General features: G+C 24.1%; 6 protein-coding genes across 9 annotated transcripts; 3 read left to right on the top strand and 3 right to left on the bottom strand.

Moving 5' to 3' along the window:
- Positions 1-302: 302 nt before the first annotated feature.
- On the top strand, positions 303-4553 carry LOC122854202 (neuronal acetylcholine receptor subunit alpha-10-like). 2 transcript variants are annotated; one of them, XM_044154660.1, is made up of 9 exons: positions 303-443; positions 530-711; positions 1797-1933; positions 2009-2163; positions 2232-2415; positions 2773-2968; positions 3418-3552; positions 3811-3980; positions 4047-4553. In XM_044154660.1, the coding sequence occupies exons 2-9, from the start codon at positions 663-665 to the stop codon at positions 4470-4472; spliced, it is 1452 nt and encodes a 483-aa protein (XP_044010595.1). In that variant the 5' UTR covers positions 303-443; positions 530-662; the 3' UTR covers positions 4473-4553. The 2 variants fall into 2 exon arrangements, with proteins under 2 accessions (XP_044010595.1, XP_044010594.1); XM_044154659.1 differs by having other exon boundaries at positions 2773-2989; positions 4047-4497.
- LOC122854206 (calmodulin-like protein 4) lies at positions 4533-5691 on the bottom strand. The gene is made up of 5 exons (XM_044154664.1): positions 5423-5691; positions 5321-5351; positions 5106-5237; positions 4857-5039; positions 4533-4780 (listed from the first exon to the last, which is right to left on the bottom strand). The coding sequence occupies exons 1-5, from the start codon at positions 5423-5425 to the stop codon at positions 4680-4682; spliced, it is 450 nt and encodes a 149-aa protein (XP_044010599.1). The 5' UTR covers positions 5426-5691; the 3' UTR covers positions 4533-4679.
- Positions 5692-5716: 25 nt separating this feature from the next.
- On the top strand, positions 5717-9119 carry LOC122854203 (mitochondrial coenzyme A transporter SLC25A42). 2 transcript variants are annotated; one of them, XM_044154662.1, is made up of 6 exons: positions 5717-5830; positions 7463-7648; positions 7730-8061; positions 8161-8423; positions 8733-8913; positions 8993-9119. In XM_044154662.1, exons 2-6 carry the CDS (start codon positions 7526-7528, stop codon positions 9117-9119), a joined length of 1026 nt encoding a protein of 341 aa, XP_044010597.1. In that variant the 5' UTR covers positions 5717-5830; positions 7463-7525. The 2 variants fall into 2 exon arrangements, with proteins under 2 accessions (XP_044010597.1, XP_044010596.1); XM_044154661.1 differs by lacking the exon at positions 5717-5830 and adding an exon at positions 5985-6190 and having other exon boundaries at positions 7465-7648.
- A 118-nt stretch (positions 9120-9237) lies between these two features.
- Positions 9238-11343, bottom strand: LOC122854205 (mitotic checkpoint protein BUB3). The gene is made up of 4 exons (XM_044154663.1): positions 11179-11343; positions 10860-11057; positions 10392-10772; positions 9238-10312 (listed from the first exon to the last, which is right to left on the bottom strand). The coding sequence occupies exons 2-4, from the start codon at positions 11052-11054 to the stop codon at positions 9908-9910; spliced, it is 981 nt and encodes a 326-aa protein (XP_044010598.1). The 5' UTR covers positions 11055-11057; positions 11179-11343; the 3' UTR covers positions 9238-9907.
- Positions 11344-12937: 1594 nt separating this feature from the next.
- On the top strand, positions 12938-18571 carry LOC122854200 (beclin-1-like protein A). Of its 2 annotated transcripts, XM_044154657.1 has the most exons (8): positions 13260-13911; positions 13988-14119; positions 14199-14279; positions 14346-14573; positions 14663-14866; positions 15015-16171; positions 16250-16356; positions 16417-18571. In XM_044154657.1, exons 1-8 carry the CDS (start codon positions 13891-13893, stop codon positions 16719-16721), a joined length of 2235 nt encoding a protein of 744 aa, XP_044010592.1. In that variant the 5' UTR covers positions 13260-13890; the 3' UTR covers positions 16722-18571. The 2 variants fall into 2 exon arrangements, with proteins under 2 accessions (XP_044010591.1, XP_044010592.1); XM_044154656.1 differs by having other exon boundaries at positions 12938-13911; positions 16250-17779.
- Positions 18561-21168, bottom strand: LOC122854201 (Golgi resident protein GCP60). The gene is made up of 3 exons (XM_044154658.1): positions 20651-21168; positions 19097-20412; positions 18561-18996 (listed from the first exon to the last, which is right to left on the bottom strand). Exons 1-3 carry the CDS (start codon positions 20853-20855, stop codon positions 18829-18831), a joined length of 1689 nt encoding a protein of 562 aa, XP_044010593.1. The 5' UTR covers positions 20856-21168; the 3' UTR covers positions 18561-18828.
- Positions 21169-21459: the final 291 nt, after the last annotated feature.

The raw sequence follows: 21459 nt of genomic DNA, 5'->3' as shown, positions 1-21459 counted from the left end.
TTGCTTGATAAATGTATAAAATGATGATGATTTAAAAGTTATTTCGTTGATTAAATTCAACAATTAATTATCTTTTTCTTTTCAATTGTTTTTTAATTTTTTGTTTGATGTTTTTTTTATTTTTTAGTGTGTCATTATTGTTAATATGATGAATCAATTGTTGTCGAAAAATAAAAAAAAGTCAAGATGTTTTTAAATATATTGATCGACAAGTCAGCAAATTTCGAAGCATATTTAATTTTCATCAACGTCAACATGATAATGTTGAATAAAAAAAAAAAAACAAATTTAAACTACTTTTATATAGTGATTTTATTTTTGATATAAAACGTTGGTTTTTTGTGTGAAAAAAAAAATATGCAAGACTGGTTTTAAATCTAATTACCAAAAATTTTATTCGTGCATGAGTTTACAAAAAATAAATTCTCTAATTGTCCCTTCATGTGAGTATATAAATTTGCTATTTATTTATTTTTTTTTACAATTTAAACAATTGTTTTATTATTATTGTTGTTATTTTTTTGTGTAGAAATGTCCAGCGCTTGCGTGATTTTTCCAGGAGAGCAACAGAAAAAAGTAGCGGGACATTGGGGTGGTTTTGTTGAAAAAAATATCAGTATGATTTCGAGACATCCTGGTGGATAGATTAACCGGCTTTTTCAATGTCTTTAATTCGACTTATTTTACTCATCGCAATTGTCACTAAAATTGGTAAGTTTTTTTTTTACATTTACTATTAATTAATCTTGAAAAAGATCTTTTTAAAATTCATTTAAAAATTAAATTAAAATTATTAAAACTACTTGTTAATAATTTTTATTTTTAAAAATTTAAATTAAAAATAAAAAAATATGTTTAAAGGCTTTTTTTTTTTAATCATTATTAGTGCATGAATAATTTTTTGTGCTGTCATGAGGATTAATTTGTATATATTTATTTTATGCTACTGCTAATTATAATTTAAAAAAAAACTGTAGGATGTATTTAAAAAATTAAATATTATATTTATTTTAAATATATAAAACAGTCTTTGAAAAAAAAAATATAATTTTAATGTTTTAATAAAACTTTAGATTGACAATTTAATTTTATAGTAAATTCATATGAATTTTTTAAAATAAAATTTATTCAATATCTAAAAATTATGTTGTCAAACCGCAGAATAACATGCATTTTGCCTCTGGCAATTTAATCTCTAAATTTACAAATGCATCATGATTTGCATACTCAATAACTGTAACATAAAAATTGACTGTTCTATTAATAATTCACACTTCAATATAAAATTATTCAACTGTACGAATTTTAAATTTTTTCCATCCACTAAATTTATATTCATAGTAATTTTTTCTGTCACAATTTATTATTTTTTAAATTCAAATATTTCACATCACCCTTCATTGCAATATGTGTTACCTTGAAAATCAAATAAAAATTGAAACAAATACATATTGAAGTGATTTGATGTGTCGAATAAAGTAGACTCACATCGACAGGTGTCTTGTATCTTGATATGACTTTTTCGATTTAAGTTTCAACAAATATATATGACCAAAAAAATAAAATAAAAATATATAAATAAACTTTTTAAAGTCGTGAAATTGGCAGAGGGAAAATGGGAATTGAGTTATCATATTTTCATTAAAAACTTGATCAATTGGAATTTTTTTCTTTTTTTATTATTATTCCCTCGAAGAATAAAATATTAAATTGGTTTTACGAAACCATAAAAATTATTTGACAACAATAGTTGGATTACATTAAAATTTAATTAATATAAAATAATTTTTTTGAAGGGCATTGTGATGAACACGAGTATAGATTAATGAAATATTTAATGAATGGATATGATGCTGGTGTTAGACCAGCTAAAAATGCATCACAACCAATGGTTGTTGTTTTTGGACTATCACTTCATCATATCATTGACGTGGTAAATTTTTAATTGTCCAAAAAATAATATCATTAATTATTTAATTAAAATAAATAACTGATGATTAATTAATAGGATGAAAAAAATCAAATTCTCACGACAAATTGCTGGATAACACAAATTTGGACTGATCATCATTTGATGTGGAATATATCTGAGTTTGCTGGTATCAGAGTATTGAGAATACCTTATTCACGTATTTGGCTACCTGATACTATTCTTTACAACAAGTAATTATAATTTATTTATCATATCATTATTTGTTTTACTTGGTTAATTTTTTTAATTTAATTTTCAGTGCAGATCCACAATATAGTTCAGCAGTTATAAATACAAATGTCATTGTGAGTCACACTGGACAAGTTATTTGGTTGAGCCACGGTGTATATCGTAGCACATGCAATATTGAAATTGAATTTTTTCCATTTGATGAACAGAGATGTGCGCTCAAATGGGCTTCATGGACATATGATGGATATCAAGTAATTATCATCATTTTTAATTCAATTTTAATCTATATACCACTAGTTAATTGAATTTTAAATTTTATTTTATTACATGGTTATTAATATATATTTTTTTCTTTAAATAATTAAATTATTTTGTTAAAATTTAAAATTCATTTTAAAGAATTTGATTTATAAAACTTGAATTATTATTCACAAAATTTGTATAGCTTAATCCTAAATTGAAAATGGAACGACAAAATTTTCTTGGATTTGACATCTATTATATACACACCTATATCATTACGAAATATTTCTAGTCAATACCATTTCCAATATCACAAAGCATTATTATTATTTTTATAAATGGAAAATAAATTTATTATTTTTCAGCTTGAACTTGAGGCTCAAAGTGAAGCTGGTGATACAAGTAATTATCAAGTAAATGGTGAATTTGATTTACTTGATTTTTCAGCTCAAAGAAATATTGAATTTTATTCATGTTGTCCAGAGCCATATCCTGATATAACATATGAAATACGTTTACGACGTCGTCCAATGTTTTACGTTTTTAATTTGATATTACCATGTATGTTGATCAATGGAATTGGTAAGATTTTTTTTCTACAGTCAATGAACTATTTAAAATAGCATTTAATAAAAAAAAGAAAAAGAGTATAAATAAAAAAACGTGTTGTAATTATTTGATGTTGTTATTTTTAAAGCCGGAAAATCTCGTCTTTCGATTGACTGAATAAAGCAAGTGGTAGATAAATTCGTTATAATCTTTCGGAAGTTAACTCAATCCTGTGAAACTTTTAAATTTCATTAAATATCTCGTTATTATATTATTATTTTTTAACTTGATAAATATTATTTTTAAAATAACAACAACAGTAAAATTAAATTTATAAATTAACGTATTTTATTTTAAATCTTAATGTAAAATCTCAAGTTGGATATATGTATTTTATTTTTTTTTTTTTGGTTGTTAAATGTAAATGGTTATAATTAAAATTTGCATTTTTGGTGATTCAGCTCTTTTAGTATTCTACGTTCCATCCGAGTCAGGTGAAAAAGTTACCCTTGGGATATCTGCACTTTTATCGATGACTGTATTTTTGATGACCATCAGGGAGACACTTCCACCCACTGAGAAAACTCCTCTCATAAGTATATCAACATTTTTATATTTAAATAAAAATGATAAGGAATTTTTAAATATATTTTATCATTACAAATAAATACTGGAGATGAAAAAATTCAACTGAAATGCAATTGTATCAATTTTTTCGATTCAATTGTTTCTATTGTTAATACTCAATCAATTTTTCAGTTTACTAATTATATTTTTTATATTATATTAAATTGTCATAATCTCTTTTTTGTTGTTGAAATTTTTAATTAAATTTTTGTTATATTTTTTTCTAGGTTTGTATTACGGTGTTAGTATTTGTCTAGTGTCCTTTGCATCGGGTTTAGCTGTTGTTACACTTAATCTACATCATCGTGGAATAAGAGGAACAAGAGTACCAACTCTAATTAAATCGCTTATCCTTGAAAAATTAGCGAGACTAATATTTTTTAATTTTCAAGATGAGGTATTTAATTATTATTTTCTATAATGTTTAAGCTTGTTTAATTATCACGTGTTTTTTAATATGTAGACACCAAAAGATACAAATGAAAATTATCAAGAAGAGACAACAAGAAGACGACAATCATGTCCACTTCATTTTTCAATGGAAATGCAACAACAACAACAACAATCATCACAAAAATATATCGATAGAAATTCAGATAATAATAGTAGCAGTAGTAATATTAGTAGTCCAAGTATTAATTTGGCAAATAGTAATAATTTAGAAATTCATTGGTTAAAAATATTACAACGTGTACATTCGACAATTGAAAAAAATGAAAAGAGACTTGTTGAACAAGATAATCGTCAACGTTCTGAGCTTGAATGGAAACAAGTTGCACTTGTAAGTGATCGTGCATTATTATGTATATTTTTTTTAACAACAGCAATAAGTACAGCTATTATTCTCAGTGGTTCACCACCAGTTGATCCAATTGTACCAAAAGGTTAATCAATTTTAATTCAAATCTACAATATCATTGTAAATATTTCGAAAAAAAAACAACTTCATTATAAAGCTTCTCTTCTTTAAATTAAAGATAAATTTATTATTCAAATTTAGATAATTGTTTTTTTGTGCTAAAATATATTAAAGTTTTTTTTTTTTTTTAATATAAAATTATTTGATTAAAAAATTGATAAATATAAATTTTTGCTTTTAGTAGTAATCAGGAACTGGTGCACATGCAATTTTAATAAAATCTTCATAATTAACATTGCCATTGAGTGAAACATTTGCTTCTCTGAATATTTGTTCGACTAAAAAAAAAATTAATAATACAATTATTTAAATGTAATAAGTAAGTAATATTTAATAGTAAAATAATAAACAAACCTTCTTTATTACTGAGACGTTCACCCCAATTGAGCATTAAATGTGCTAAACGTCTTGCTGGTATGGTACCACATCTTGAATTATCACCAGCACGAAATGCATCAATTACCTCTTTTGGTAAATTTTCAACTTTTGTATGTACATGCATGACATCCAAAAAATCAGCAAATGTCATTTTTCCATCTAAAAAATTTAATCATTTATTTAATCTTTCAATTATCCCTACAATTTTTTTTGTTTATAACTTACTTTGTTCTTTAAAGTACTTGTTGAGCTCTGAAATTGTTGGACTCATTCCCAAAGATCTCATTGTAATTGTCAATTCATCCAGGGTTTTTATTTGTCCACTTCTTGCAAAAAGATAAAAACATTCACGAAATTCTGTATATAAAAATAAAATCCAGATATTAAAAAAAATATACAGTTATATTTGACAGGTGTCATTAACAAAAATATAAATTTACCATCAATTTCATCTTCTTTAAAATATCTTGCCTGTTGAAAATATAAATAAATAATTATTATTAATGTTTATTTATTATTATAAATAATCTATTTTTAATTACCATATTTATTATTTAGATGATAATGAGGCTTCTTTTAACAATAGCAATTAACAAAAGTCAACAAAAGTTTCTCTATTTTTTTATTTTTGTTTGTACATACGTGTCAAACCCAACCTTACCTTTTCTCTCTCTCTTCTCTCTCCTCTCTTTTGCCTCTCTTGTTAGTTGTTTTTTTATATTTTTTTTTTTTTTTACTTAGTCTCATACTGTCATCCTCCTCCTCTTAGCATAAAAATTAAAATATCACTCACTGATTTATTTATTTATTATTAAACTGTAATATTAATTTAATTATTAATTTTCATGTGATAAAAAAATTTAAACAATTAAACAATGAATTTGAGCTAAAAAATATAATAAAAAATTGTAACAAGATACTTGGATATTTAAAACAACTCCAAAAAAAAAGGTATTTATTTATAAATAATAAAAAAAATTATAAAATTAATTATTTGATTAATTAATAAAATCATAAAAATTAATTTTTTAATTTTATAATATATATTAAACAAATTAAAAATTATATATTGATAATATTTTATTTGTTTATTTTGTTGTCGTCATCACTATTGGTTACATGCATTAATTTTTTCAACAACCAAGTGTGTATGAATAATAATTAATTATTTAAGTCAGTCGTATGTATTCCTTCATCAGATAAAGTTGAAATTAATAATTGTTATTGTCATTAGTTGTTTGTTTTTTTTTATATAAAAAACAATATTTAAATTTTATTTTCTATTATTCAATCAACTGATAAAACACTTGGTAAGCTGTTGTTGTTTATCTAAATAAACAAAGTTAAAAATTATTATAGTCAATACAATAACAAAATAGTTAATCAATTAAATTTAATAATTTATAAGGTAAATTATTTGTTTACATTAAAGTTTAGGCTTATTATGATTATTTTTTTTTGTTTTTTTTCTAGCTGGATAAATATATTTTTCTATCAAAAAATAAATTTATAATTTTAATCATTTGTTGTTCAAAGTAACACATGTTACCAAGGTCATTTAATTATTTTCATTATCAAAATTATTATCTGACATAATATAAACTTGGGGATAAATTTTTCTTGTTTTTATTTATAAAATTTTCACAACACTGTTATCATCTCTAGAAAAATCGATTATTTTTTTATTTAATAATAAAAAAATGATTGTTTAATGTTTTATAATGATGATGGGGTCAATTGTGACATGTTATATAAGATGATTTTACTTGATGATTTATCAGACAATTGTAGCCAATTTATTCAAACTTTTAAAAAATATAAAAAACGATTTAATAATACTCGATTATTTATTTTATTTATCAAGGATTTATTATTGATTATTTTTACTATTAATATTTAATCAATGATAAGATAAATTTATTGATAAACAATATGTATGAAATTTCATTGTTAAACGTCATCAACTTTTGTAAATTTTTTTTGCAAATTGTTGTTGAATAAAGACAATAATTAGCATTTTTTTTTTATCAAAAAATTAATAATTGCCAAGTGAATACATACATTTTAATACTGCAACCTTCAGTTGGGTAAATATGATAAAAATAGAATTTGAATAAAATATCTATGCTAGAATAAAATTATTTTTTAACATTTATAAATGCGTAAATTATTCAATCAGCTATTCATATGATATAATGATAAATAGATAAAGAATAAATTTTTTTTATATTTTATAATTTTTTTAAACCTCTCAACTAATGGTTCTAATTTTTTATTAGTAATAATTTTTATTGTTGATACAAAAATAAGCACAAAGGTTGAGTTAAATTTTTAAAAATATATTTTTAGACTTTGCCAGTTGTATGAATTTAATATTTGAAAAGTTGATGAACCTATAAAACCAGTTTCGAAACCAGTTTCTATATTCATTTGTTTTTTTTTTTTAAAGTGTAAAATTATTGCATGTCATTTTATGCAATATATAATATTGACCATGAATATTGAAAATTAAATACTGATTGTATTATCAAATTGTAAATAAATATATTAATCAATTTTATTTATTTATTTAATTTTTTTACAGATTAAAATTGTTGATGAATTATCAAAAAGTATTTAAATAAAAATTTGCTAGTGTCCAAGATATGAATGGACAATTATCAGATGTTCAAGTTGAAAGTACTCAAATTGTTTTTGAGATAATTCACGATTCAGTTATGGCTGCAGATGTAAAAACAACTGTTGATGTATCACCAAAAAATAATGAGGTATTATTAAAACGTTAACTATATAATTTATATTTTAAAAACAATACAAAAAAATAAAAAAATATTAATTATTATTTGTAGAAAGATATAGAGGATGAGTCATCAATATCATCATCATTGTCAAATGTACAAAAAGTATATACAAGTCTTATTGCTGGTGCAACAGCTGGTGCACTTGCAAAAACAGTTATAGCACCATTAGATAGAACAAAAATTAATTTTCAAATATCAAAATCACCATATTCACAAAAAGCAGCTATTAATTTTCTTCTTGAATCATACAATAAAGATGGACTGATGAGTCTTTGGCGTGGTAATAGTGCAACAATGGTTAGAATTGTTCCATATTCAGCAATACAATTTGCATCACATGAACAATGGAAACAACTGCTTGGTATCAATGGTCAACATACGTAAGTTTTACATTGAAAAAAAAAATATAATTTTAAATATACATACAACAAATAATTAATTTGTTTTATTTTTTGTATTTTTTTTAAATATCAAACAAGACCACCATGGAAAGGTCTTTTAGCTGGTTCATTGGCAGGTGTAACATCACAAAGTATGACTTATCCATTGGATCTTGCACGAGCAAGAATGGCTGTAACACAAAAAGCTGAATATTCAACTCTTCGTTCAGTATTTTATCAAATATATAAATATGAAGGATTATCAGCATTTTATCGTGGTTTTTTTGCAACAATATTAGGAGTTGTTCCTTATGCTGGATGTAGTTTTTTCACCTATGATTTTTTAAAAAATTTAATAAAAGGTATATAATTAATTTTCTATTAATATTAGATAAGTAGATAGAATCGGGATAATAATTGGGATTAAAATTTGAGCATATAGTTTTTAAAATCATTATCTTTGGAAAAGCTTTAAAAAAAAAATTGAAAAAATGTTTAGTATTTTTTTTTTCCCTTCTACCCTCCCCCTTGTAAATGAATTCCCATATTTGGCTCTTGATTGTAATCCTTCTTGCGAGGAAAATAGGAATGAAAATGGGAATGAAAAATACGAGACAGACATTGTTGGCGTGACGTGTTAAAATGATCCATCAACCAATATTGATAAATAGTGGATCGTGAGATGAATCCGGGTTTATATACAACTTCATCATTGAGTTGTGGTGCTGCTGCTGGTGCTGTTGGTCAAACAATGAGCTATCCATTGGACATTATCAGAAGAAGGATGCAAACATCAGCAGTCAAAGGGGCATTTTATCATACCAGTCTATCAACTGCTGTTAAAATTTATCAGTAAGAATTTTCTTGATATTATTTTTAATAAATTTTTAAGACTATTTTTAAATTATTTTTATTATTTTTTTTTTTTTAGGGAAGAAGGCATTATGGCATTTTACAAAGGACTCACTATGAATTGGGTCAAGGGTCCAGTTGCTGTTGGCATTAGTTTTGCAACTCACGATATTATTCGTGACAATTTACGAAAATATGCTTGTTAAATTGGATATTTTTTTTTTTATAAATATCGAAACAGTTTATATGTAAATAGAGGAGATGAAAAAAAAATTGTAAAAAAAAAAAAAAACTTATATTATATTCGAGTCATTTATAAAACAAAATTTTACTTTTTATCAAGCACTTTATTGAGTAATTGAAGCTTTTTTTTGTAAAAGTTTTATTGATTTTTTTTTATTTGCAAAAACGTGATTTTAATTTGATAAAATTGGCAGATTCTGTCAGATTATTTTCATAAAGGTATATTTACTTTTAAATACGACAATAAATATTGCATAATTTAATTTGTATAAATTGTCCGCAAATCAAATAATCTTTTTAATGATTAATAAAATGTATTTTTTGGAGAATTTCAATTTTTATTAAAAAAAAAAAAAATAAAACAAAACCATACAGGTAATTTGTCATTAGTTATTTTTTTTTAAATGTCTTATCAAATGGCAAGAGAGAATATTATTTATGTGAACATAAATTCATCATTTTATTTTATGTTTCAGCTGAAGAATCTAGATTTTCAAATTGAATTTGAAATCTGTCTTCATTCAGTGAAGGATTATCAACTAACAAAAATGACTGATAATGATAAATAAAAAGGTATTTACACTATAATTAATTTTATTATTTATTAAAAAAAAAAAAAAAAGCTGTTCAATTTGTTTTTCAATTAAAAAAAAAAAAGAAAACAAATATTACATTTAAAAATTTTGATAAAATAATCAAAAGTTTAATTATAATTATTATTTTAAATTAATTGTACAAAAAAAAAAAGAAATTATTTTGGTTTTGTTTCTTGATCATTGACATATCTTATGTAAATTTCTTTTTCATCATGACTTCCAGGTCCCATTTCATTTGGGTCCATGTATGATACACCAATTGCTAGTACAGATCCATCATGACTAAAGCTAAGTGCAGCAACACCAGCATTATATTTATGAAATTGACAAAGTCTTTTTTTATTAAAACCATCCCAAATATTAACATAACCATCTGATCCACCAGTTGCAAATGTATTATATGCTGAATGAAAACTAATTGCATTAACTGGATAAATATTTTCAACATTATTTTCTTTAATTCTATGACATTTAAATGCATATTTTTTCTTTTGTGCTTCAGCTGTTGTATCAAGATATTCAACAGCAACTCTACCCTCAATACTGCTAAGTACATAGCCCTAAACAAAAACATACGAAAATAATGATAAGTATATTATATTATTTATAAATATTATTAATATATAATATTAAATTAACCTGTTCATTTGGAAATCCTTTGATACATCTTGTTTGATATTTTAAACTACTTTCACGTCTTTGAAACATTCCAGACATATTTCTTAAATCCCATATGCATACTTTTCTTTTAGCAGTACCAACAACAAATTTATCACCACAAACAGATAATGCAAGTACTGTATCTGGTTGTAAATATGTACCAGCACATGATGGACTTCTTGGATCCCATAATTTAACTGAACCATCCCAACTACCAGTTAATATTGCATTTATTGTTGAACAATATTCAATTTTACGTATTGGTTTTTCATGTGTACCCATTGTTGTTTCAGTATTTGTATTAATATCATACATTTTTAGGGTATTACCAAGACCACCACTGTATGCATGTACTGCATCCTAAAAGTAAACAAAATTTTTATTAATTGGATTGTTGTATATTTTTTCTTCAATTAATTCAATTGATGTTATTGAAATTATTATTACCTGGAATGCAACGTCAAGTACTGGAAGATCATGGTTGTATTTTAATCTTAATGTATTTGTTAAAATATCATATAATCTAACTGTTGAATCCCATGATGCAACTAAAATAAATTGTGCTGAATTTGGACCAAATTCAACAGCTGATATTGCATCAGTTGGTGGATTTTTTATTTTAAATTCTGTTCTTGATTCCATATTCTAAATTAAACAATCATTTGAATGAAAAAAAAAAAACATAAACACATTAATAAACAATCATTTAAAAACATTGATATAACCTCAATATAGAGTTTATATTAAAAAGTTTTAAAAAACTTACTGTTTTAATTGAATTTCATATAAAAAGTATCAAGATAATAAAATTAATAATTTAATAGTCATATATAATTTTAGAATAATTTTATAATAATATTTAAGTCGATTTTTTTAGTTTTATTTGTTTCAATTGACACTTGATTACAAAAGTCACAACAATTCAAATATAAAATCCGCCATAGTTGTCTAAAGCTGAATTCCCACTGTGACGAATGTTTTTTTTTTTTTTTTCTTTTCTTTAGTCTCATGTAAATCCAGCTTGCTAGTTGATTTAATTTTAAAAAGCTTTAATTAATTTATCGTCTATTATTTTTTTAAACCAATAAAATCACATCAGTCATTAAAAATTAAAATATACAATTTATATTTTAATGGAAAAAAATAAAAATTGATTAGCTATTATTTATTAATTCAAGTACATAATTATGTTTTATTGTTTTTTTAATTTTTCGATAAATAAATTGCAAGAAAAATAATAAAAAACAAAAAATATAGATTTGTATGCGGCTTTGGCAATTTTCCAAAAAGTGAAATGAAATTTTCCAGCTGTCGCAATAATAATCGAACAACAGCTCGTGTATTAAACTATTAAATATCAATTAACATTTTGATGCGCAATTTTAATAATCATTTTGAGGTAAAAAAAATAATAATAAACAATTATAATTTGAGCAATAAAGACAAGTGGATCAATTAAATAAACAATAATAATATGACTGATGATGATCGCAATAATTAAGACTATATTTTATGTAAATAATAATTATTGAATTTTGGTCTGACTCTTCATTGACCTCCACTCCTTAAAACGATCCCCAATTTTTACATTAAATTATAAACAATACATAAATCAATTTCAATTATTTAATTTATAAAATTATTTTGCATTTAATTTGTAGTATTTAATGTTAATTATCATTATGAAAAAAAAAGATATTGAGTTAAATAAATGTATATAATATTTATAGCAAATTTGCTATATATTTTTATATATATTTTTTATTTATTGGCTGACAATCGATATAGAAAAGTTGTCGGGACGTCGTGACGGCGCCAAAGGACATCTTTATCCTACTGGCTCGGAGACACTGACTTATATATATATTATATATATGATGATGATATTTAAGCATGACCTCGAGACTATATACATATCCTTGTGTATTTTATTAAATACATAATCATTTATTTTCTACCCCAGTTGTATTATGCAAATACATATACACAGCATCTTTGCATAGACAAAATTAAATTTTATTATTTTTATAAATATGTGGGTCTATTTGTTGTATGGATTTTTGTATTATTAATAAAATTGACTGACACTTTGATGAGTTTGTCGATCAACTTGTTATGTCAGTTATTGGATTTTCTGAGAAAATTTTCTAGCATGTTTGCTCAGTGAGATGGAAAAGAAAAAAAAAAAGGAAAAACATACACAGATTGATTGATACACAGAGACAAAGACAAAATAAATAAATAAAAAACCAGACAAATAATTAATCAATCGTCAATAAGCACAGATTAAATTTTATTGAAAAATAAAATTTTCATGTTAATAAACAATTAGCAATTATTAAAACAAAAAAGAAAATAGATGGGAAAATTTTAAAATAGACAATTACATACAGGAAGAAAGGTATAAAAAAAAATGATAATAATTTCATGCACGCATGATCAAAAGCCCTTGGCTACTTTATACAGTAAATAAAAAAAAAAAAAAAAAATTGACAAGCCAAGCTGATGTAATGTGCATGTAGCCCAGCATGTTATGGACCATGTTTAGATAAAGCTCATGTTGATAACACGAAGGGTGCAATAATCAAAAAATAAATTTATAAAAAAAAAAAAAAAAAAAATTAAGCGTAAAAAAGCTCATGTTATTCATATGGACCGTAATATCATTGAGACATTTAAAACTTGTCATTTAGTGTTATATTTATCAAACACGATGGGGTAAATTTTACACAGAAAAAAAAAAAATATATCTCTCTTGTCGGGATGAAATACACAACGCGCAGTTGCAAAATGATAAAATAAATTTCAACAAAAAAAAAAACAACAATAATAACAGTTTAACGAAAAAAAAAAAAAAAAAAAAAGTTAGAGAGTAGGAGAGAAGTTGAGGGCGCCATACAGACGACACACCAGTTGGCAGTCACCCCTAAATGTTCTCTGGGGGTGGATGAGACAGTTCCACCCCTCTTTAATTTCTTGTTCAGTCTACGCGTCCTTTTATTATATCTCTTGGTTTATAAATTATATATCCTTTCATCAATGCAAATCTTATTTTTCATAAGTATTTTTTTTTTGTATTTTAAATAAATATAAATAATTGTGTAATTCATCAGTGTTTATCTCGAGTAAAAGTGCATAAATAGATAATTAAATTTTTCGTTGTAAATAAATTAGATAAATATTTATAATAGTGAAATATAATGTTTATATATTTTATTAATAATATTAATAATATGATGTATTTTTTGTGCAATAATTATTATATTCATGCGCGTGATGATATTTCCTTGGCCTGTTATTTTCAATGCTGATGAAAAAAAAAAATATAAAAAATTAATATGTCCCTGCAGGTTTAAGCCTTCTAATTAAATACCATCATTAATGTTGATTAATTATTGTCTTTTATCATATTATTAAAATTCAACTTTTTTTAAAAAGTATAATTAGTTTGTATAGTTAATTTTTTTAATATAACAAAATGAATCGAGATAGTGAAGAAGTAAGTAAATTATATTTAATATATATGTTTAAATTTTTAATTATATCTAATTGATTATTATTTTTTTTTTTTTCAGCAGCGACCAATACCACAAACACTTTGTGGTGCATTACAAAAAGAAGCAAATTGCAAATGTTTGGTACTTTCAGTTTTAATTTACGGATGTCTTGCTGCTGTAACATGGTGCAGATGTGCCTATGTACCAAAGGTACTTGCATTATTTATTAAATTTTATAAAGAAATAATAAATCAAAAAAATATTGATTATTATATAATAAAAATTGTAGGTTTTTATAAATTATTCAAAGTTCCCGCTGAGGACAACGAGGCACGTGTCACCATGCGATGACGGTTACATCTATATACCAGTAAGTTTTAAATAAATAAATAAACAAAAATAAAAAAAAATAAATAAATATTATATATTATTTCAGGTTGCATTTATGGGAATGCTTTATTTAGTTTATCTTGTTGAATGTTATCACTCACCAATTAGATTAGATTTACATAATGGTGAAAGTCAAGAAAGTGTATTAACAAAATTAACACAATTACGTCTTGTACAACCGACAATTTGGTGGAAAGCAGTATCATATCATTATGTACGTAGAAAACGTCAAGTAACACGTTATAGAAATGGTGACAATTACACAACAACACAGGTAAATAGAAAAATAATAATAATTATTATTATTAAAATATAGATTAGATATTATAAAAAAAATAAATAAATAATAATAATATGTTACAGGTGTATTATGAAAGAGTCAATACCCATGCAGCAACATCACTTTATTTTTATGATTATTGTGGTGTCAAGGACATAAGCAAGAACCTGACAATGGATTCAAATTTACCAATAACTAAAATAACACTTAGCAAAGGTTTTGCATTTTCAAACATGCGATCTGCCACTGAATTTGAAGAAGCAAGGTCAAGATTTTTTGCTGAACAGGTAAATATATAAAATAATAATAATAATAAACATGCAATGTGTTATATAATCCTTGACCCTTATTGACATATACACATGTACACATATAAAACCTTGATAATAGTAAAAATTTAATAATGATAATAAATTACAATAATAACAAAAACAGGAACTACGAGATGATTATATGGAAATGAGGGAGGGTCTTGACCTTGGTTATAATTTTAATTCATCGACCAGTCTTGTTGCTGTACTTGGTAAACCATGGTTTACAAATTCATATGTCTATTGGTTATTGAGTGCATTATTACTAAGTTGGCCATTGAGAATAATTATTGAATGTAATACACAATATGCTGATTATCAAATAACAAAATTATTTGGTGTTAATTATGATACACCAACAAGTGGTGATCCAATTCATGCATCATGTGGTGAATTAAGTGCACCTGGATCATATATGCTTGCACCAAGTTACAGTGAGGCATTACTTATGGAACCAGCTGGTGGTAATACAGCAATTAATCAATTGAATAATAATAATAATAACAATGAAATGATTGTACCAAGTTATTCAGAAGCATTATTATATGAACATGCAAATGGTCATCAAAATAATTTACAAAATATTGCTTGTACTGTTGGTCGTAGTATAACAAATGAAAGTATATTTGCTGTTGTTGAAGCACAATCATCAAATTGTGATTGTCCATGTCATAATAAACATAATAATAATAATAATGATGATGATAATGATAATGATCATTGTATTAGTTCAAGAACAATTGTTGAACAATCACCTGATGCAATTAGTAGTTTATGTAATGTATGCAGTAGTTCTTCCAATTTAACAAATGATTATAATCATCAACAACATCATCATCGTGGTGGTAATTCAATTTTATTAGCAAGAGATATATCTGAGCCAAATTTAAAAACAAATTCAGCTGATTTAATGCGTGGTATGAGTCTTCAATTTTTAAGAAAAAATGGTAGAAGTTTAGAGAATATTATGGAGAATGATGAGACAACTGTAAATGTTTGTGATGAAATTTTTGGTGAACGACAAATGGGAGCAATTCCAAAAAATAATTATGCATCAAGACCAAATAGTTTAATTAATTCAATTGGTGGTATGTCAAGAAAAAAAATACCACAATCAAAAACATATTTGTGTCTCAAAGCAATTCTCAAACAAAATAAAAGGAGATATACTCTTGTTACAACTGATGAATTAAAAAATTATGTTGCCAATGATAATGATGATTCTATAATTCACTTGAGGGACAATTCATCCAAACAAAAACAAAGGGAAACTTTAAATAGGTTTGTTTTATTATTACTAGCAAAAAGATATTATTTTTTATATTTAAAAATTAATAATTAATATTTTTTTTTTTGTAGAACACTTATATTTGCAAGTCCAATCCAAGAAATTTGCCGACCTAATGATGCTTTTGTTGAAACAAAAGTTACAAATAATCTTCCAAATGACGAAGAAGAAGAAGAAGGTACTTTATTATCAAATCTTCCAGTTTTTACACGTTTGGGTACATCTTTAACTGTTTTAGCTGAACCAACAACATCATCAACAAACAAACATAGAATAAAATATGATAGAAATCAACAACAAACACACAATGTTGAGCCTGAGTATTTACAAACATTTATAACAAATAAAGGCACACAACAAAATGAAACACGATGTTTAATAACAACAAATGTTCCATGTGGTGGTTTGACAAGATCACAAACAGAAAGAAGACCAAAACCACCGACAAAAATTGATAAAACTCAACGACATAGTTTTACAGATGAAAGAACACAATTTGGTCATGCAAAACGTATGAATTTCAATATGGAAACGTCTTTGTAAAACACAGAAAAACTAAATGAAATTTTAATATTTAATTTACTGCTTCTTCAAGATAAAATTCTTCCCGAAATATAAAAAAATAATAATAAACAAAATATGCCTTTAAAATCAAATGACGCACGAACTGTTGTTTTTAAATTACAATTTTACAAAAAAAAAAAAATTATAATTTGCAACAGTATAAAAAATATAAAATTGTCTGAATAATTTACTTTTGTAAATTGACAATTTTCTCAAAAAGAGAAAAATAAAATTAGCTCAAGTATTAAATTTATAAACGTATTAATAAAAAAAAAAAAAAAAAAAATGAAAGTTACAGTCATATTTATATTTCCAATAAAAAAAATAAAATAAAAAAAATTAGTCCAAGTTGCCAGTGGGTACAAGATGATAATATTATACAAATATATATTTATTGTACTTTTACTTTTAAAATGCTTATAAGTGTATTTTCGAAATTAAAAAAAAATATTTAAATAATATAATATGTATTGTGAATGATAAGCACTCGAAAAATGTATAATTAAGACGCAAAAAAATAATAATAATATTTGTATTCCTACTGTCAATTTAAGCAGCTTATGACATAATGCAATTGTTGTAATTTTTTCATAAAATAGGAGCTCTTAAATATGTGATATGCTGAATTAATATTTCATTTAAATATTAATTATTATTATTAATGATTAATAATGCGACTGGTAATATGTTCAACCACTTTGAAGTTGTTGAAACAATATAATAGAATTTAAAAAAAAAAAAAACAAATTTGCGCTTGAACAATGAAGTCTTTCCAAACTGCCAGATAGTTTTTTAATATTTATAATATTTATGTTTACATAGGCATCAGGGAAATAACAAATTTGAAAAATTAATTAAACAGCAAATTTTTTTTTTTATAAAATTACTTTAAGGATTTAAGGGCAATCCTAAAAATTACTATTATTATTTTTCCATTGCACTTATTTGCCGATAGAAATTTTTTAATTGATAGCATTCATCTTAGCAATTAACATGGTCTACGTGTGGACAATCCATTTAATAATAATAATTCTAAAGCCAAGCGATAGAATTTATATACAAAAAAAAAAAATTTAGAAAACGGAATAATAATCGACGAAATAAATTATTAATCATCACATAAACTTATGCCGTCTTCATAAAGTGCTCTTGTAACGAAAAAAAAAAAAAAAAGACAAAAGTCGAGTGTATTGATTAAAAATGCTTCGGTGATAATTTAATTAATAATAAAAAATTATAAATTAAGCTGAGATAATAGTTAATTAATAAAATGGACAGTGATGAAGGTATTCAATGCCGAGGGCCAAAAATTAACAGATTTAAATAATTTAAACTCATTTATATATTATATATATATACTTATGTATTAATTAATTAATTAATTATCAACATTACTGGGCATTACTGCAGTATGAAATAATGATTACAATAAATGTCATTCATTAGCAAAGCAACATGATCTTTTTCATTTTTTTTTTCAATGAAAAATTAATAAGATAATTTTGATTTGAAAGAAAAAAAAAGAAATTGTTTAAATATTGTTTAATTATAAATGTTTTCGTTTAAGTTACGTAAATTTTATTATTAGAAAACTTTTTCGTTTTGTTTAATTTGACATTTAAGTTTTTTTTTTTTTTTTTTTTTCATCAATTTTTTTGACACTTAAAGAACATTGATTGACACTTTATTACAAATATGGTTTTTTTTTTCTCTGTCGTTTAAAAAATATTTTTGACATTAAAATAAACACATAGCAAATAATTATTATGTTAATAAAATATGAGACATTGTTTAAATTTGTACTCTGTACGATGCCTGTTAATGATAAATAATTTTTAATTTTAATAACCAATAGTGATCAATATTGTGCATATTTGTTTAAATTTTAAACAAAACAAAATTAAAACAAACAAAAAAATCTTTGACTTACATAAGTGTAATAATAAATTTAAATTATATTTAAATTGTCACAATAATACATTGTGGTTTTATTTATTTTTTTTTTTTTCATGACAGCCAGACTAGTATATTTATTGATAATAATAAATAAATAATGTGTCATTATTTAACATGAATGAAAATAATGTTAAGTTGGATTATTTGTAAAACCAGGTCTTGTATAGTAAACTCTGTAGTAAAGTGTTTTACTGCGCCACAATGAATATGAATTATCAAATTTCAACAAATAAACACCTTGACCAGGATACTCATGACTGCCAGCGTATACTTCATCTTGTGAATCTCTACGATAAACCTGTCAACGTTAAAAAAAAAATACAAGGTAAAAAATACAATTAAATGTATAATAATTAAAAAAATGAATTTTAAAATTGAAAAAATTAATTTTTACTTACAGGTATGATGACACTTATTGGTGGTGTACTTGGTTTAAATTCAGTTTGAACATCACCATTAATATCACCACATTCTAAATCTTCTCTTGAATCAAAATCATTTTCATCATCATCATCTTCAGATTCACTAATATGTACTGATACTTGATTTGTATCTGGTTTTGTCCATTCAAAATAAACACCAAAACCAATGTCATAACCATCTGTTGCAAATTCCCAAAAAACACATGAACCATCTTCATGTGTTGGTACTCTAACTGTAACTGTTTCACCATGTCCAACTTTAATAACAGCATCACCAGCTTCTCTTTTTATTAAATCTTTAAATTCTTCAACACCAGTACGTGTCCACATTTTAGGTGTTTCAATATGTGGCCAATCTGGTTCTTCATCTGAATCATTTTCATTTTTATTATCATTATCATGACCATCATCATCATCATCGTCGTCATCCTCATCTTCATCATCATCATCATCATCCTCCTCGTCATGACCATCATCATTAATCATATCATCATCATCATCATCATCAGCATCGTTACCTTTATCACTATCATTATTTAACTTTTTTTTATTATTACGTTTATTATTTTGATGATTTTTTTTAGATTTATATTTTTTTTTCTCAACATTATCATTATCATTGTCATCATCAATATTTATTAGCTCATCTTTTTTAATTTTTTGTATTTTATTATCATCTTTTTCTTGATTTTCATTATTTTTTTTATCAACAACAACATCATTATTATTATCTTGAATCATTGAACGATTTTGATGCAATTGTTGCATATAACGATGATAATGTTGTTCTTGTAATTGTCGTATTAATACACCTTGTTGTTCTGGATTACCTGGATATTGTTGTTCAGCATATGCTTTAAATTGATAATATGTTTGTTGATTTAATGCTTCTTGTATTTGTCTACGTTGATATTCACGTTTTTGTTGTTCTTCTTCTTGACGTTTATTTTCTTGTTCAATTAATTTTTGACGTTTAATATCTTCAATATTTTTAAGTTCAATTAATTTTTGTATACGTTCTTGTTCTTCGATGTTACGCTTTTGAGCTTCAACAACTGTTCTGAATAGTGGACATAATTTATCGAGTAGTACAACAAAACCTTCCATAGCTTGTTCTTTAGTTATATCACCTAGATTTTGCCATGCCAACCTTCTGTCTTTACCAATAACATCCAATACACCCAAGGGCGGTAAATTTTCAGGTGTACATTTACCATGTATTGCTTGTTGTGTAAATGCCATTAATTTTAATTTATCTTCATATGACAAATGTACAGCTTTACCCTCTTTTTCTGTAATAATAATAGTAATAAATTAACATGTTAATTTTCATCATCATCATCATCATGATTTTTTAACATTGAAATTATAGACAAAAAAAAAAAAAAAGGGAACAAAGGCAAGACTTGTCAATGAATTATTAATTATGATAATCAATAGTTTGATAACTCCATGTCATATATATTATTGTGTAAAGAATATTTTGTCAATAACTGTCAGGTCATATTTGCATTAGTTATTATTACTTACCCTTGTAAAATTTAATAGCTATTTTATAAAGTTCACGAGTCTCAAAACCAGATAAATGAGGCTCAAATTCACTTGATAAATTTGATAAATTATTTGTTGTTGTTGTTGATGATGATGATGTATCATCTTGATGATTACTACTTGTTAATTTAATATTATTTATATCATCACTTATTGCTGTTATGTTTTTTGCTATTGATGCCATTTTAAATAAGATTTTACTATGTCTATTTTTATTAACAATAATTTAATTTATTTATATTTTTTTGTTTAGATATTAATGTTGACAGATCACTGAATATATCATTTCTGGGGCTTGTATTTTTGGAACTTATTTCCATCATACGTGGCGACGTAAAAAGAGGAAAAAAAAAAAATTGTTAAAAAAGAAATCTGCAGTTTGATTTGACTGATAATCGGTAAGCAAGAAATTAAAATTTATTTTATTTTTTTAAATATAATCAAAAATTATTATAATTATTTTTTAGATTATATATTATTTATATGTTTATTGATATAATATTTTTTAGATTTTTATAGCAAATAAATATATAGTATTTTTTTTTTAAATAAATATATAATTTTATCATTTGTCGTCGTGTAATCTTTTGATGATAGATACTGGTGATTAGAGCCACATGTCCATGATACACTATACATTTTAAAAATTAAATAACATTTTTAATATTATTATTATTATATATTTATTTACTTAGAAAAAAAAAAAAAAATTCTAAAAAATCATATCAATGTATTATTATCATCGATTTGTAATATTATATATTTTTTTTATCATTATAAATCGACAT

The sequence above is a fragment of the Aphidius gifuensis genome, linkage group LG4 (genome assembly GCF_014905175.1).
Source record: "Aphidius gifuensis isolate YNYX2018 linkage group LG4, ASM1490517v1, whole genome shotgun sequence".
In the NCBI taxonomy this organism is placed as follows: domain Eukaryota; kingdom Metazoa; phylum Arthropoda; class Insecta; order Hymenoptera; family Braconidae; genus Aphidius; species Aphidius gifuensis.
This window is presented reverse-complemented; position numbering and strand designations above follow the sequence as displayed.